General features: G+C 37.5%; 1 protein-coding gene across 9 annotated transcripts in view; it reads right to left on the bottom strand.

The window, feature by feature from the left end:
- RALGAPA2 (Ral GTPase activating protein catalytic subunit alpha 2) overlaps positions 1–16,135 on the bottom strand; it is a 134,946-nt gene that overhangs the window by 66,471 nt on the left and 52,340 nt on the right. For all 9 annotated transcript variants that reach the window (XR_011325495.1, XR_011325497.1, XR_011325496.1 and 6 more), the window contains 8 exons: positions 7,220–7,348; positions 5,653–5,781; positions 4,342–4,400; positions 3,934–4,042; positions 3,258–3,368; positions 2,827–2,895; positions 2,520–2,657; positions 1,824–2,007 (listed from right to left, as the gene is read on the bottom strand). Coding sequence is in view for 5 of the 9 variants with exons in the window: in XM_069787769.1 (XP_069643870.1) it covers positions 1,824–2,007; positions 2,520–2,657; positions 2,827–2,895; positions 3,258–3,368; positions 3,934–4,042; positions 4,342–4,400; positions 5,653–5,781; positions 7,220–7,348 (928 nt within the window). In the remaining 4 variants the exon portion in view is untranslated. The remainder of the gene's footprint in view (positions 1–1,823; positions 2,008–2,519; positions 2,658–2,826; positions 2,896–3,257; positions 3,369–3,933; positions 4,043–4,341; positions 4,401–5,652; positions 5,782–7,219; positions 7,349–16,135) is intronic.

Here is a 16,135-nt window from a genome sequence, read left to right as displayed (position 1 = left end):
CCCATCTAGTTTAGGAACTGGGAAGGGGGGGGCAGGGATTCGCCGCTCGGGGACTGGCTGGGTGTCGGTCGGCGGGTGGTGAGCAATTGCCCTGCGCATCATTTGTACATTTCAATCCTTTTATTACTACTGTTGTCATATTATTAGTGTTATCATTATCATTACTAGTCTCTTCTTTTCTGTTCTATTAAATCGTTCTTATCTCAACCCAGGAGTTTTACTTCTTTTCCTGATTTTCTCCCCCATCCCACTGGATGGGGGGGAGTGACTGAGCGGCTGCGTGGTGCTTAGTTGCTGGCTGGGGTTAAACCACGACAATGAGACAGGAAGAAGCTTTCTGGATCCCAAGATGTTCCTCTCAGCACAGGCAAATTCATCAGTTACTTCATAAACTGATCGTGCTCTGTAACTGATCGTTACGTTGTGCCTTCACTTCTCCTACTGGAACGTTATTCCAGAATATTACCCCTTTTATAGCCAGAAACCTTCTAATTTATAGGTTTTGTTCATATCTAGTTTAAAACTATTTTTCTCTAGTTTATAGTGTTTTCCTCTCTCCTTGGTATTTATACCTTCTAATGCACTTTTAAACAATGGTTCTATTCCTTTTCAGCCTTTTGCTAGCCCTAAAAAGCCAAAATTCTTCAGCCTCCTCTCATAAAAAAGGCTCTTTATTCTTTTCCTGAATCCTCCAGTAGTAAATTTCTGAATTAATCTTTTTCAAAAGCAAGCAAATGAAAGAACTTGTAGGGCACTAACATATCCAAGATGAGAAACATCTCATTCTACCTAAAATGACAAAGGTATCCGACACATAACTTTATCTTTCTGCTATTCACAACACATCCTACACACCAAGAAATGTGTGCAGAATAAGTTTTAATATTTTTAACCCTTTCATTAAAACTAAAAATACATACACAAAATCAAAGAAAATAAGCTGTAGGATAGAAAAACAGTACAGTATCAAAACCTGAAAATACTACTTTAAAGCATCACTGCCAATCCAACATTATTTCACACAACTTCATATTGCATCTGTACTTCTGATTCTTCTGCAGAAATATGTTAATGCATATTAATATATGAAATTACTTTAAATGGACATAATTAGTATTTGAACAGCCATTGTTTTAAAGGTTATTTTTAACAAGTGTTTGAAATAAAGATGATGTCTATGATAAATCACTTAGAGATAAATTATTTCATATGTTTGGATGTATTCTTTTAGGTTGACTTTAAAAAGTTAGTAACATATTGTACCTAGATCCAAATAATCTCTTTTCACTTTAGACACAGGTAGATTGTGAATGGGCAGGAATGGCGTATTTATGCAGCTGCAGAATTTGGTCCAATGTTCTTCTCGAATCACTCAGAACAGGCAAATTATCTATGACAATGGAGTCATTTCTACTGAAAAATTCAAGAAGGGCAGCTGCATGCTTCTGAAAGAAGTCTGATTTGTGGCTTATCTTATTTGTTGAATTTAATTCTATATACTAAATTATAAGTAGTACCAAAGGAAAAAACAGCTTCTCGGTCTATCCTATCTCTGTACAAATTTCCCACTATGCAGCACCTTAGTGACATTTTCTTTCTCCTGTGATCTTTGTTGCTGATGTTGCTTTTCACCAACTCGAACATCCTATTACAGAGGACACTGGAATTCATTAAAAAAGGGCGCTGCCCAGTTTTCAGCGAATAGTTGCTATGCGCAGTAAGAAGAAGCACATTTTCAAGGAAGAGATGTAACCTGGAAAGCTTTATTTCCTAGCTGCTGACCCCTGACATGCTGGTCCTCACCACACTCTGTGAACTCTTACCCTCGGCGACAGTGAGCAGGTTGCCCAAATCCGTGGAGGAGTGGCATTGGGCTGGCTCAGAGCTCTTGACATTCCCCAGTGGCAAAAATGGGTCATAATCACTGGACGAGAGATCTGCCAGACTCAGCACGTAATGGCTTTGCTGAGTATACGTGCTGGAGCCATTCACACAACAGTGCAGAACCTGCAAGGAGACAAGCATGACACTGAAGAAGTAATAAAGTATACATGACAGTACCCACTTAAACACATTCATTGAGGAGTGACCCACCATAATTTTCACATTGTGAAAGCCAGGACATGCTACAAAAAACATCTATGTCTAAATACGGCGTTTTTAAAATAACACTCTTCGTCAGCTCTTATTTTGTCCTTTAACAGCTCACTTCAGGACCTACTTTGTATTTTAACAGCCCATTTCAAATAATTCAAATATTTCTGCAAAGATTGTTTTCCCTGGCTCGCTTTAAGCGTTTTACCTTTCTCTCTTCACCATCCTCAGTCTGTTCTACATCTCTGATCTTACCATCTTAACATTTTGCATTCTTAACTTCTCATCTGTATGACTTCTGCACACACCACAAGAATTCATGATTTTCTACAGCTTGCTAAAAATGCTTGTATGCCTAAAAGGATCTGTGAAAGGCTTCTTTAAACATCTAGACACAATAAATCACATTCATTCCTCATACTCACTCTGTAAATATAGTCCAGTAAAGGAGCTTTGGATGCATGCTGATCTTCAAGAACACCAGCAGACACCGGCTCCAGTAGCATTTTCATGGGTAATGCCATACACCAGTCCAACAAGCAAAGTAGCAGTGAAACTATAAACTAAAAAAACATGTAACACAGTATTTAGGTATATTCTATTAAATTCACCCAAACTTAAAGGTATGAGTTTGAAAGTTTAAAATACGACTCTGGTTCAAAGAAACTTCATTTCATAACCATCTTGAACAGCACAAAGAAAGAATGGAGACTGCTCTTTTCAGTGATGTACCTTTTTATCTGCTTCCACAGAGGAGTATTCAGCACTCGGCAAAAGAAATGCAATAGTGGCCACAAGGATCTACATTAAAATAAAACAAAATCCAGAAAGACATTTAACTTCTTTCACTATAAACACAGAGCATGAACTTCATTTGAACAGGGTATGAAAAAGGTTAAATTCTCTTAGAAACATCTAACTGCCCTTGTAAATCAATGTCCAAGTGAAACAAAGTTGTACTGAGCATTTTGGAAATAAATCACTACAAGTGAGAGAAGTACACTGGTCCTAGGACTACAGGAAGTACATGTCCTAACAATAATTGCAGAAGAAAGATAAAGTTAACATAAAGTCACAGTGACAGTAGCTCAAGTAAGGAATTAAGGAATTAAGGCAACTTTGCATACAATTTCCATACAAACAATTAAAAAAAACTGACGTACTTCAGTAATTTTTCTGGACAGAGAGGATTCGTACTTCTGAAGCTTTTGCCAGTAAGAAACCAGCAGCTGAAGAACATCACAGGCTACCTGAGCTACCAGTTTATTAGAAAACTGGAAGAGAAAAGGTGATTAAAAGCCAAATAAAATATTCAGATACAATACAATGCATTCCATTTTTCTACATTTTAAATTATTTTGCATCTATACAAACAATAAAAAAATGTTAATGTTGCAAAATCACATTGTCAGCATTAGAAAACAGCAGGCTTGACATTATCTATGTAATCTTATTTTGGTCTATTGTGGAAAGGGTCTTTAGGTACATAATCACATGCTATTTTTGCAAATATTTTGCACTTTTGTATAGGATACCACCTTGGCCCCACTGAAGAACTGTGCATATACTCTGAACCATGCTCACTGAAGATAATGAGCTACTAATTACATGCAAAGGTTCAGAACTGGGAGTCATCTTTTTGAAGATGGCTAATGCCGTATCACTAATACTATGCAAAAAGTCCCAAGCAGCTGCGCATTCAGCAGCATCCTGTCAGTGTCTTAAGCAACGAACAGACAAGCCAGAAGACTGTGCTCCATATAATCAGCAACTATTCAAAAAATGAAAACACCCTTCTTACACAATGCTTATTGACTACAGAGACCGTCACAGTAATACCTTCAGTGTCACACCTATGACATTGATTGCTTCCTTCACTTGGGGGTGGTTTGTGCACTGCGTTAGTTCTTCACATATCCAAACTCCAAGGCCACAAATGGCTATACATCTTTTTAAAAAAAAAAAGTGGTTTTGTCAGAAGTTCTAGAAAAATATTTAGAGGCGGAAAAAAAATAAAGAAGAAAAAGAAAGAAATGCATAAAGAGAAGATGTGATCTCTCTTTTCACTCTCACACAACAGTCAGCACCTTCATGGCACAGAGCGGACCTCATCTTAATATGCCTGAAGAACTCATCTAAATAGGATCAAACTACAAGGCAGCAATAACAACCCAACTGTACAAGCACCAAAAATAAGTAACAAGAAAGCCTTCCCCATTTTCCCATTTCTTTTACTCAATATTTTACCTTGCAGCTTCACTTGGCTCCTCTGTAGCATTCTTCAATAAAATATTTATGAGGTAACACTAAAATAAGAAAATAAATTAGAATAAGCATCTTTTTGTTACATCTACTTTAAATAAAGTTGTTTAATTTTGACATAGTTACAAGTGAAATAACTTTAATTCTCAGTCTATTCTTAAAGCATTTTTACTTCATGCCAATTTTATTTTGTCAAGGGAGAAATACTTACTGATTACACCTCAAATATACAGGCCCTTGTGAATAAATCCAACCAACCTAAAAATCATGTACAGGCAGCACTATGGAAATCAATTCGTTTTCAGAGTTGATAGGTATTTACTAATGATGAGTGGTGATCACTTGATAATACAACCTATAGCATTTAGGTCTAAGCAGGCCACGTTATGAAAAATTTAGTGTATTTTTTAGTACAGAAAAGACACTTTTAGAATCAAGACCATTTTAACACACCTCCAGTGACTCTCAGAGGACTGATGAAGAAAGCAAGAACAGGAGCCAAGCATGCTAAGGGTTTTGCATTCTCTCCGGTTCTACCTTCTCAGGCCACATGAGGAATTCGGAGATTCCCCCCCAGCTACACCTAATTTTGTGCGGTGGATCATCATGGTGCCTCAAGTTTAGCAAAAAGCAACAGAGGCTTGTGTTAGGGCAACCATTTGGGCAGGTTCCACCTGCAAGTGATGTTCCAGGTCACCTTTGTCAGGTCTTTGAGTGAGGGCGTGTGTGATTTTTCCCCTACAAGATCATTGTTGTGAAGGTCATTAAATTACAAAGCTTTCCATCCTGCAAAGCAATTCATGTCTCAAGATGTCCCACTGAAATTAATTTGCGGGGAAAAACCATTCACATAAGATGGTGATTCCAACAGTGGAATTTTCTTTACCATAATACCAATAAGGCAAAAAATATCTCCCCTTATGTACACCCCACATCTCTTACATGACAAGCTAATATACACAGATACAATGAACGGACACTTTAAATAATACCACCAACATCATTTAATGAATTGACCTGACAGGCATCTGGCTGGAAAACATTGCATTTGATCACAGCCAGTTCACTCTCCTTGAAAATAAAATGTAATTTGCTGTATCTAAGCTTTGTTAATTTTATGGTACGTGTTAAGCAAAGCAATCCTTATCAAATAAGTACATATAATGTGTGCAGTTGTGGGGTTTTGAGGAGAAGGAGGGGTTTATTTTTTAAACAAAAACATACAGTAAAAATGAAATGACTGAATAGTAAAAATGTTAGGTTACCTAAGGATTTACTAATGAAATGTGACTTTACCTTCACATCTGCAGTTCCTGCGATGATTTCACCGGCTTCTGAAATGGGCCGCAACAGTGGGATTTCTTGGTAGATATTTGGAAAGCAAACAAGAGAACCAAGGATGGTGTGAGCTTCTGAACGGGGAGCCTAACAAAGGAAAAGTAAACAAAAATATTCATTAAAAAGAGACTTCTTGAAGTTATGAAAATGATATAAGCTATGAGGCTAGTGTATATCACCATAAATACTAAGTGTGCTGTATTCTTAAAGTGTCCTGAGGAACAATGTCCTGGTAGCTTTCCCTTTACAACTACAGCAAAAGCTACATTAAAGCAGTGACTAACACACACTTACCTGCCCATTCTTTTTGCTGCCGTGTTGATCTGCTCTTTTTCTGAGGCCAAGCTTCTCCTCCAGCAAGGACCTGGCCCTGCTCCTATGTGTATTCTACATTTTTAATGCCTCCTCTGTCATTACACAATCCAACTATCAGCAATTCAGTGTCAATAAAAAATACAGAGCCTCCTAAAGAAAAGCTGAATGAGAATTTTAAGCACTAATCCAGCACTACTATTAGCTGATTGTGTGACACAAAGGACAGCACAATGTACTCAAACTGACTGTATACATGATAAAAATGCGTAGAGAGATTCCTACTTCAATACAACCATCAAAAGCAACATGTCATGAGCTATAAATGCATTAACTACTGCTATATAATCCTGCATAACGCTGAAAATACAATGCACACTAAGTTTTATGCTTGTAGGAGAAATGGAAGGTGGTGGTATTTTGGGTTTGGGTTTTTTTTTTTTCCCTCCATGGAAAGTTGAGTATTCATTTCTTATTAGCACTTTAAGCTTTGGATCAATGATCAGGCTGATCAGTTTTTTTAAAGAGACGTCAGAAAATTAATGGCTGTAAGCTCTTTGAGGTACGATGGAAAAAGCACAGCTAGGCTCACCATTTCAGTTCTGCTGAAATACGAGAGGGCTGTGTCCCTGCACAGGGCAACCCGCTCAGCCACATAAATGTCAAGAGCAGCCGTAAAAGCACTTGGCCAAAATGAACAGAAAGGTCTCCCTTGAACTGGTGTTTCATGCACAACAAAGCTTTCCTGTTTTTCCCAGGATTGCCAAACCTTTATCCTTATGTTGGCATCCCATCATTGATTTGCTGTTTTACTTATCCTTCACTAATTTAATCGATTAGTCACATTTCTATTAGTGTTGATGTTTAGTAAGAAATTCAGTATTACCAAGAGAGTTCCATATTTTCAATATTTGCTCACTGAAAAAAGCTAATGAGATTCTGAAATCCAAGTCCTGCTTTTAGCACACAGGCGTGCTGCAATATTAGCGAGGATATGATTTCTCACACTTTGGCCTTTTGATGAAACACCTTTGCAATACTAGTATGTCACCTTATCCCACAATTTCACACATCAGCTGCCATGGTATCTGCCCCAAGAGCCCCATTTCTCATTGCGATAATGAGTCAACACCTGTTAGAGTGGAGACATCCGAACCTCGTTAGCAAGCGTGCGCTCTCAGGGGACAGGGGCACCGGGCATTGCCATACTCACCTCCAGCATGTCTGTGCTCAGAACCCTGGCTGCCGCAGTAATGAAGTCTCCTATCAGCATTGTAAAGCCAGGTAAGCCCAGGAAGAAAAACCAAGGTGGGCAGTGCTTTATGACAGTATTTAAGATATCCTGAAAGAGAAGTTACCTGTTTGAGAAGAGATGAGCAAGCAAAAAAAAAAAAAAAAAAAAAAAAAAGCCCAAAACCAAAAGTGAGAGTTTTAGAAGATTTAACTTTGCAATTCACCAGTTCCACACTCATCAAGGTGATAATTCAGAGCCACACAGCTCTATGTACAACTGATCGTCATGTAACAACCAGTACTTTCCCCTGCAGATGCATTTAATAGGAAAAGCGCATTTTGTATTTTGGTAATATTTGTACTTTTTAATTTCTGTTAAAAAAAAAAAAAACAACAAAAAAAACCCCTGAACAAATGCCTGTGTCTCTGTGTCTAAGCATAACTGTTCTCCTGTTAAATAAGACTTTGGATTGAAAACGTTCATACCATTAATCAATTTAAGATGAAGCATTACACCACTCCAAATGAGGTATTTCCTAAAATCACATTACTCAAAATTCTGTAGCCCTGAAAACATGAGATGACACAAATGACTGCCACCTTTGCCCTGAAGGAGCAAAGTAACTGAGAGCAGGTGGCTTACTACCGTTAGGCTGCTCCAGCACATACGGGATTTTTTAGCTCTTCTGGACTAGTTGAGAAATACAGTGATATCAAATGCAAGAAATTATCATACACAGCACGGTAACACAGATAATTCTATGCTAACTAGATTATTCTAAGTCACTCTTCTTCTACATAATTCAGACAGCAAATATAGATAAGCCTTGGAGGGAAAAAAGAGGTTTTGCTGAACTTTTGAAGGAACAGAGGGGTTTTTTTGTTTTTAAGAGGTAGCACTATATGTGTAAGAATAGACCACCAACCACAGCTTTGCTCTCATCATTACCCTGTGACACAGAACACATTCGAGATAAGTGTTTCAACTTTAATCCTTCCACGTTTCAATTCTTCACAGTCTCCAAATCAGAGCAAAGTTCCTGTATTTGAGTTAAGATTTCCTTCCTACAAGGTTTCACCAGGTTTAAAATTAGGCACAAAATCTATATAATCCTTACCTGCAACGTTATATTTGCTGAAGAATTAGATAAAGCTATTTCTATATCAAGTAGAAAATTATTTTTCGTCTCAAAATTCCAAAGAAAAGTTGCAAAGGAAAGCCATTTTCAGTGTCCATCTTTACTGGTTTTATGACATGTTAAAGAACACTTGAACTTAAATTTAGTCCCAGAATGTGTCCGTATGCTCAATTTCTACATCAGAAACTAAAGAAGTCAAACTCATTTTTCTCTATATGAAGATATGCTTTAACTTCACTAGTATTTTCTCAAAGCACTGCTAAACACCTGGACAGAACCTATTTAGTGTTCCACTAAGTATTTACAGCAGTAACATCCTATGAAATAACTGTGTTATATATTTTAAATAAATAATATTAGTTTTCAACATAGTAGCAGATAATGCTTTCACTTTCCTGAATAAGCTAAAATGCCACTCGAGTTAATGTTTAAACTAGTTTTAATCACTTCCTTTGATACATTTTAAAGTCAATATCAGTCAATGCAAACATTCAAAAAGAGGGAGCAGATGGATGCAGCAGCTCATAAAGTGGGTGGTAAACTCACTCTCCGAGCAGAACAAAAGACCCACCTTTTTATAATTAAGGGTCTGATTAATGCACCGGGCTCCTCAGAACACAACACACCTGTAATTACAAATGGAGCCAGGTACTGCGATGTGTTTGGTCTCTGAATAATTGGGCATCAAACTATAGAGTAGCAGATGGGAGTACACTTCTCTTGACATATGCCACGATAAAAGAGCCCATGCTAACCTGGCCTGGAAGGTAAGAGAACGTCGGAAGTACAAAGACCTGCTACAAACAACCATGTTAACTCCTGTCCTCACTCCATCAATCCCATCTGTTAAATACCACTGTAACGATCATCCAGCTTCATTGGCTTTTAACTATGGTCATTGTATGGAACACTTCGAAAATGAGGATAAAAAAGTAATTGCAAAACTGTTACTTTAATATATTAATACCTGTGAGTCTACAGTGCAGCATAACTAATACAACTTTAGCAAAAGCTGTGACAACACACACATTCCAAAAAGCTGTAAGAATGTGGTTGCATGGATCTACCTGCTGTTTATGAGATGTGCCACTACTAAAATAAACAAATTATTTTTCGTAGTGAGAAACCTTTTAAAAATTTATTTTGAAAAGCTAATGAAACAATCCTCAATTTCTCTTTTGTTGCGTAGCTTCAAAATGATGAATTCACAGCACAGTTCGTATGCTGCGGTGAAACAACACACATCTAACTGTTGCAAGTTTGCAATGTACAAGTGCATAAGAGCCCAAACAAAAACCTGTTTAGCCTAGCTTTCCCTTAGTTTCCACTGCCATTTTTCATCTCAGGCATTTCAGTACAAATTTGTGATAGTTTGAGTGACTTCATTATTACTAGGAGACAGAATATGTCCTGATGAGAATATTGTTGTTCTACTTGAGCTTACTCCAACCAGAATGGACAGGAAAGAAACCACGCCCCAGGAAGGCGCTTACAGGTAAAATTTGACAGTTTTTCTCCCATTTCCCAATTAGCACACTTTCATGCACAATCCAGCTAACAATAAAAGCATGATTTCATGCAGTAATTCAGTAGCAATGTGAGCTTATCAGAAGATTCAGGCTCATGAGAAAGTGACCAAGTGAGAACATATGTCCTATCAGTGATATTGCAAAAATCAGGTAATTCAAACAGAGGCAAGTTGTTTCCTTCCCTTCAAAGCGCTGTTCTGTAAATGTAAACTCTGTTCAGCAGCTTACGGCCTAGTAAATGAATCACTTTAATTGAATGCTATGTACACAGTAACTGGAAAAACACAAGCAATAAGAAAAACATATGGTGATGGCAATAGAAATTGGTTTACTCATTCTGTACAGTGTTGTTTCTTTACTTCTTTCATAATTGACCTTTAGAACGATAAATGTGTAAAATAATTTTGGTTTATTATGGCTCCAAACCTTTCAGCAATTACACAAAATGAAAATTTAAAAGGAAGTATTCATTCTGGAAGCATTTCCATTGTTTACATAATTGCACAGCTATAATTTAGTGTTCATGTTGTTAAAGAAAAGTGGAAAAAAAGGACCATTATGGACTATTTCAATTCAAAATGATGCTCTGCAGAGTTAAAAATGGGGAGGAGGGGAGAGAAGGGGGCAATCACATGCATGTCCTTCTCAAATGCATTAACCCTATAAATGGCATAATATTTCAGTATAGGTTAATCTAGTAGTCCAAAAAATAAGGCCATAAACATCCACCGAGTAAGTGAAAAAAAATTATGCAAGTTCACTGAAAGGTCAATTACAAAAATATTCTTCACCTAATTTCTGTTCAAGCTTTTGCAGATTACAGGTGTAACCAAATAGCCTGCCATCTGCCTTCATCACGTTTCCAATTGTCCCTCAACAGGAACAACATGGATTTTTCACTTAAAGTTCACTCTGTTCTTCACTGAGAGACACCTCATTAGGGGCTGAAATTTACAGCACAGGAAAGATTATTAATTTACACAAGACTTAAGTGGCAAATCCTTCATTTTTTGTTTTAAAGGAACAAACGCTTCCATTTACTTATTCCAAGTTCTCCTAGCTATCATTACATTTTAGGCAAGAGTTAACTTGTCAAAAATTAAGTTCCAATAAAAATTTATGAAGTATTTTGACACCCTCACAAACCACAGGATTAGCTTGTCAGAAAGATTTATTTCAATCTGTCATTTAAATCTAACCTCCAAAAAAGTTATATTTCCTAAAGTATCTTGTGACCAGAATGCAATAAGGAGATATATTAAAAACCAGAGTAACATTGCATTTGTAAAACATGGGTAAGGTTATTCACAAGCGCTAAAGATAACAGATTACTGCATAAGTCACCTGCTGGTAATTGCTCCTTCCCCTCTGAACTACATTAGAAAGCTCTCTTACAGTTGTATTAATAACAAAAAAACCCCACCCCAAAGCCCTTGGGCTGACAGAGAGGTGCTTAGATGCTCTATTAACAGAGATCAGACAAACACATCAAACAAACAGAATTTTTAAAGTTTCTTCCCTTTTAGAGTATGTTTGATATTTTCACAACCTAGGAGGCCATTAGAATTAAGGAGACACTTCAAATTGGAAGAAATATTTTAAGTTCATGCACAACAAGAGGGAAATACCTGAATACCCATTTGCTACAGGTACAGAGGTACAGGTACCAAGAACACAGTTACTAGTCCATGGCACTGCTTGAAGTCGAGACGACTTTGTGTCGCCATACGGATTTCTCCCAAATGCCTGTGGCAGGACCACTTCGAAGTCTCTGATTCTCCGAAACCAACGTGGCAGTGCTGAAGCACCTGTAGAGCACGAGGTTAACTGCTTAGAGGGAAGGTGGTTTTAGGGAAGGGAACATGAGCACTCCTCTGAGAGGACAGGTAGAGGAGCTCCCTGCAGTGCACAGCAGGAAGGCAGGTCCTCTACCTTAGGTGGCAATTAGCAGCACTCTTAACACTTTTCACTTTCACCTGCGTGCTGTATCAGTTTTCAAGATGGAGGAACAAATGCAGAGGATAAGGGATTGTTTTGCACATTTTTATTAGAACATCCCAAAAACCAGCAAATACGTTAAACCTTGATTTACTTAAAATAGTCACTCTCAGAATTTATCATGTAACCTTGCTTAAAAGATAAAGATAACAGCTAAGCAAGATGCTGAAGTAAAACATGACTGAAGCAGAGAAACACAATTGCACACAGAGGGAAAAGGAAGGATCCTGAAGACGCAGCCCCGTTGAAATAAGCAGAGGGAAAGGGGGAAGTCAAGCAGAGAGCTGAAGATGATGGATGATGAAATAGCGTTGCATTGCAGGGGTGTGTTAACAAAGAAACTTACTTCAGGAGATCCCAAAGCTACAACGATGACTGGAGAGGTGGAAGAAAAGGTGTGAGCAAAATGGAAGGAAGAGAGATGTTGACTCTATTTCAAAAAACTCTATTTCTGTTCTGGACAGAGTTCAGAAAATCCTCAAAAAAAGAACTTACAAGCAGCAGGCACTCCAGCAAGATACTGCTGGGAATACGGAAAAGACAGACAGAACACTGACTACAAAACAAATTTGGGTGGGATGAAAGCAATTTAGAAAGAGCAGAAGTATTACACACACACACACAACAAAAAAACCCCAAAACAAAACAAAAAAAAAAGGAAAAGAACAAAACTAGCAAAGTTGTTCCAGAATGCATAGCTCCTACAATCAGCATTACCCAGTTCTCCCTTTCTTCCAGTCAACCCTAGGAGCTATTTTTCTCCAGCGTTTCCAACTTATCCTACTCTGGGTGAACAGAGGGGTATGCAGGACTTCCTGTGAGACCTTGGCATTTGTATTTTTGTCTCTACTGGAAACATGCTGTCTGTTAACACTTTTTCAAAGCACTCATAAAGCACATAATGGGGGCAAATTTCCTACAGAGAGATATGCGGAAGATTACAAGAGGGAAAAAAATTATGGTAGCCATTGGAAGAAAGTCACAAGAAACTAAAATATGAGAATCTAAGCCTTAGTAGACTACATTATGATTATTTTCTTTTAAATGGCAGTCTGGAAAGGAATCTAAAATGCATTATGGTTTCTGAACTGCTGTACAACTAAGGGTCCTCATGTGCAATATTATCAGGCAGAAATCCAAGGAAGTACTTATTCCACAGTGTACAAAAGCAAAACTGCTCATTGATTGTACCTTTAGAAGACAACGGTCTACCCAGCTAATACATATCCCAGTGAACAGCTGAGCAGTCTAGAAGTTGTACACCACTCCTCACTGTTGAATAAGAACTTAACAGAAAGATAGAAAAGCTCACAAATACTTTTTTTTTTAAATTTCAGATCAATGTTAATTCAAAGAGGTAATTAATATTGCTTCTCTGGTAGCAACTCTACTAAAAAATGTTTCATATTATAAATTAGCCATCTCCCATGCAAAGAGCTATAGTAAGTGTTTCTATGTAAGCTTACTACATAACTGGTGCAGCTTCATTTCCATAATTAACAACAGTATTATTTTAAACAAATTAAGAGGCTTATAGACAAGCATAATGTACATTAGTATACTGATAGAGTATTTCATCTATGTCATCCTTTTACTACTAAAAGGAATCAAGCTAAAAACATAGCTGTTAACTTCTCTGTCTACAGCTGGGGTGCGTTCTGCAGGCAGTCCAGTCTGCATGTGCTGAAATTTAATCACCAAGGACATCTGTCAAGTCATTTGGATTTGGGCTTTTTTTTTTTTTTTTTTTAATATTTAAAGTTTGTTCTGCCCTTAACATCACTAAACTAAAAAAAAGCCATCAGCACAGTCTCTTTCCTTGTCTATTAGTTGTCCTTTCCACAGAGGATTTCTGAAGACTATACTTTTTATTATATATATAAAAAGGTATTAGGGACCATAAGAGCTCTATTCCAAAGATATTCTGGCAAGCCAGTATAATTGTACATTTATTAAACTTATTTGTTAAAACTCACTTCAAAAGTCAGGAATATAACTAACCTGTTAGCTCACTTTTCAGATAACCTCTGACTACCGTGCAAAACCACAGTGGCACATGTTGTCAATAGGTTACACCAAGCATGTTAACTCATGCTAAAGCCCTGGTAGTAGGGTGAGACTTTCTAAAAAAATGACACCAAACAGCTGGGGGTTTGAAACTTGAAAAAAATTGAAAACTTGCCTCTTCTTTTACAGCATAACTACAAGGTAAGCACCTAACTTGCACTGCATTCTCTTCTCAAACTAGGAGTGATAATTTAGACAGAAATAAGACAGGGTCACAAAAATCCACATAAGTTTTAGAAGAAAAACACCAGTAATCTAGAAGAATTATTTAAGTACCAAAAGTACCAGAATTGAGAAATCAATTATCTCAATAGTTGCTTTTCTGAGAAGGTGGGATGAATAGCATTAGTAATATTTTGGAATAATGTTTTGGTACTTTTGTTCTTCAGCAAAACAAGGAAGCTATGCAGCAAGGAGATGCTTATGTACCTTTTCAAGTTCATGAAGCAAAAAATCACTGCTACTGTAAGCAACCAGTAGCAATAATAAAATACATTTCCTTTCCTGGTTCAGGTATTTGTAAAATCTGTGCATTGCAGTATTAGACTTTCGTTTCATTAAAAAAAGCTGTATTTATTGTCCAAATCAAAAGACATGTATAGGTGCCATCACTGGAATAGGGTTTTTTCAACCATCAGTCTCACCTAGCAGCATAAGGCAGCTATGCCTACCCAAACTGCAACAGGCTATCCCATGGCATATCCTAAAAATCATCCCCTAAGAACATTTCATGATTTTCCATAATCTAGATGAGGAATTGGAGCAACCGTATGTGAACTACCTCCACTAACCCACGACGTAGTACTGAACGTCCAAATTCACTTTCCTTTACACTGGAAGTCAGGGAGGGGAGGTGGTGAGCCTCAGTGAACTTCACCCATAAAAAACTGTAGGAAGAAGTCTGGGCTCACTACAGCATCAGAAAAATTCCCACTGACTCACGTGGTACAGGAAGAGAATCATCATCTCACAGACGGTCACTTGCCCCCTGACCTCAGGCCCCTTCGCAACCTGAAAGCAATTACAATGCCAGACTATGACTTACTCCACACTGCCATTTATGCAATGATTTCTCCCACCTGAAAAGGTGATGCAATTGTTGCAGAGAATTGTTCACTTCTTCATACAGAGATGTTTGTTGTTAGACATTTCCACATCAACAAAATAGGTGCAGCTCATTACCTCGCTATCTCCTTTCTCATCCGCTAAGCTAATTGCTACATCTTGAACTCAGAGTGCCATGGGAGCTTTCTATAAAATATACCCTTACGTTGCTCTTTTATATACCCCGTGAGACAAGTCTGCAAAGCTAGGTTGCACTTCCTGGGAATAATATTGTATTAATTTATAATCATATTCAAAAATGTATTGTTTTTCTATCAACACCAAAATCTACACAATACAACAGAAATTTTGTATACTCATATCCGTAAGGGAGGAGTGGAAAAATAACTATATTTCAAAAAGAAACATCTCTGATGCTAACTAAAATATTGATAATCATGTTCAGGTTAAAGGGGTTTCTGACTAATTTTTTTAAATTACGTAGCCACCTAAAAAGCTCTTCTGAAGTAGCCAGTGTAACTTCCTTGAGTTGGTCTACCTTTCTGTTGCTTTCCCCCATAAATTTTGAAGTTGCACTAGTCATACATACAGAAGGAAAATTCCTCCATGAGAAGTGTCCCCCACCACTTCTCCTGTTAATGGTCCTTAAGAGTGAGAAATTTATGCTTGTGCTTAGTAAACAAAACCAATCTGTTCTAAAAAAAAAAATCTGCACCAAAATTTATTTTGGTATGCAATAACTTGAATCCTAGAAACTATGCTTTGGCTGGGGGAGATTCTGCAGTGCTACGAAGAACTAGGATCCATGTGTCAGTGATCCTTGTGCCCCATGATATCACACCCTCTTTATAAGAAGTTTATCAGGTAACAGCATATACCAAAAATCACCAAGAAGTACAAAAATCACAAAATCAGTACCGGTACTGTGTTGTAGTCATTGCACATCATCTTGTTTGTTACAGGAAGCTGTGAGATCCTACGAAAGCAAAGTGCTTCGCAATGCACACTTTATACTTTGCTATGGTTTGCATGTACCATTCCTGCATTTGTAGTTACCCTCAGCATGCAAATTGTCTGACTAGTCTCAACACCCATCAA

Source organism: Haliaeetus albicilla, chromosome 7 (assembly GCF_947461875.1).
Source record: "Haliaeetus albicilla chromosome 7, bHalAlb1.1, whole genome shotgun sequence".
In the NCBI taxonomy this organism is placed as follows: Eukaryota; Metazoa; Chordata; class Aves; order Accipitriformes; family Accipitridae; genus Haliaeetus; species Haliaeetus albicilla.
The sequence above is the reverse complement of the archived record's forward strand: the minus strand, read 5'-3'. Positions and strand labels throughout refer to the sequence as shown.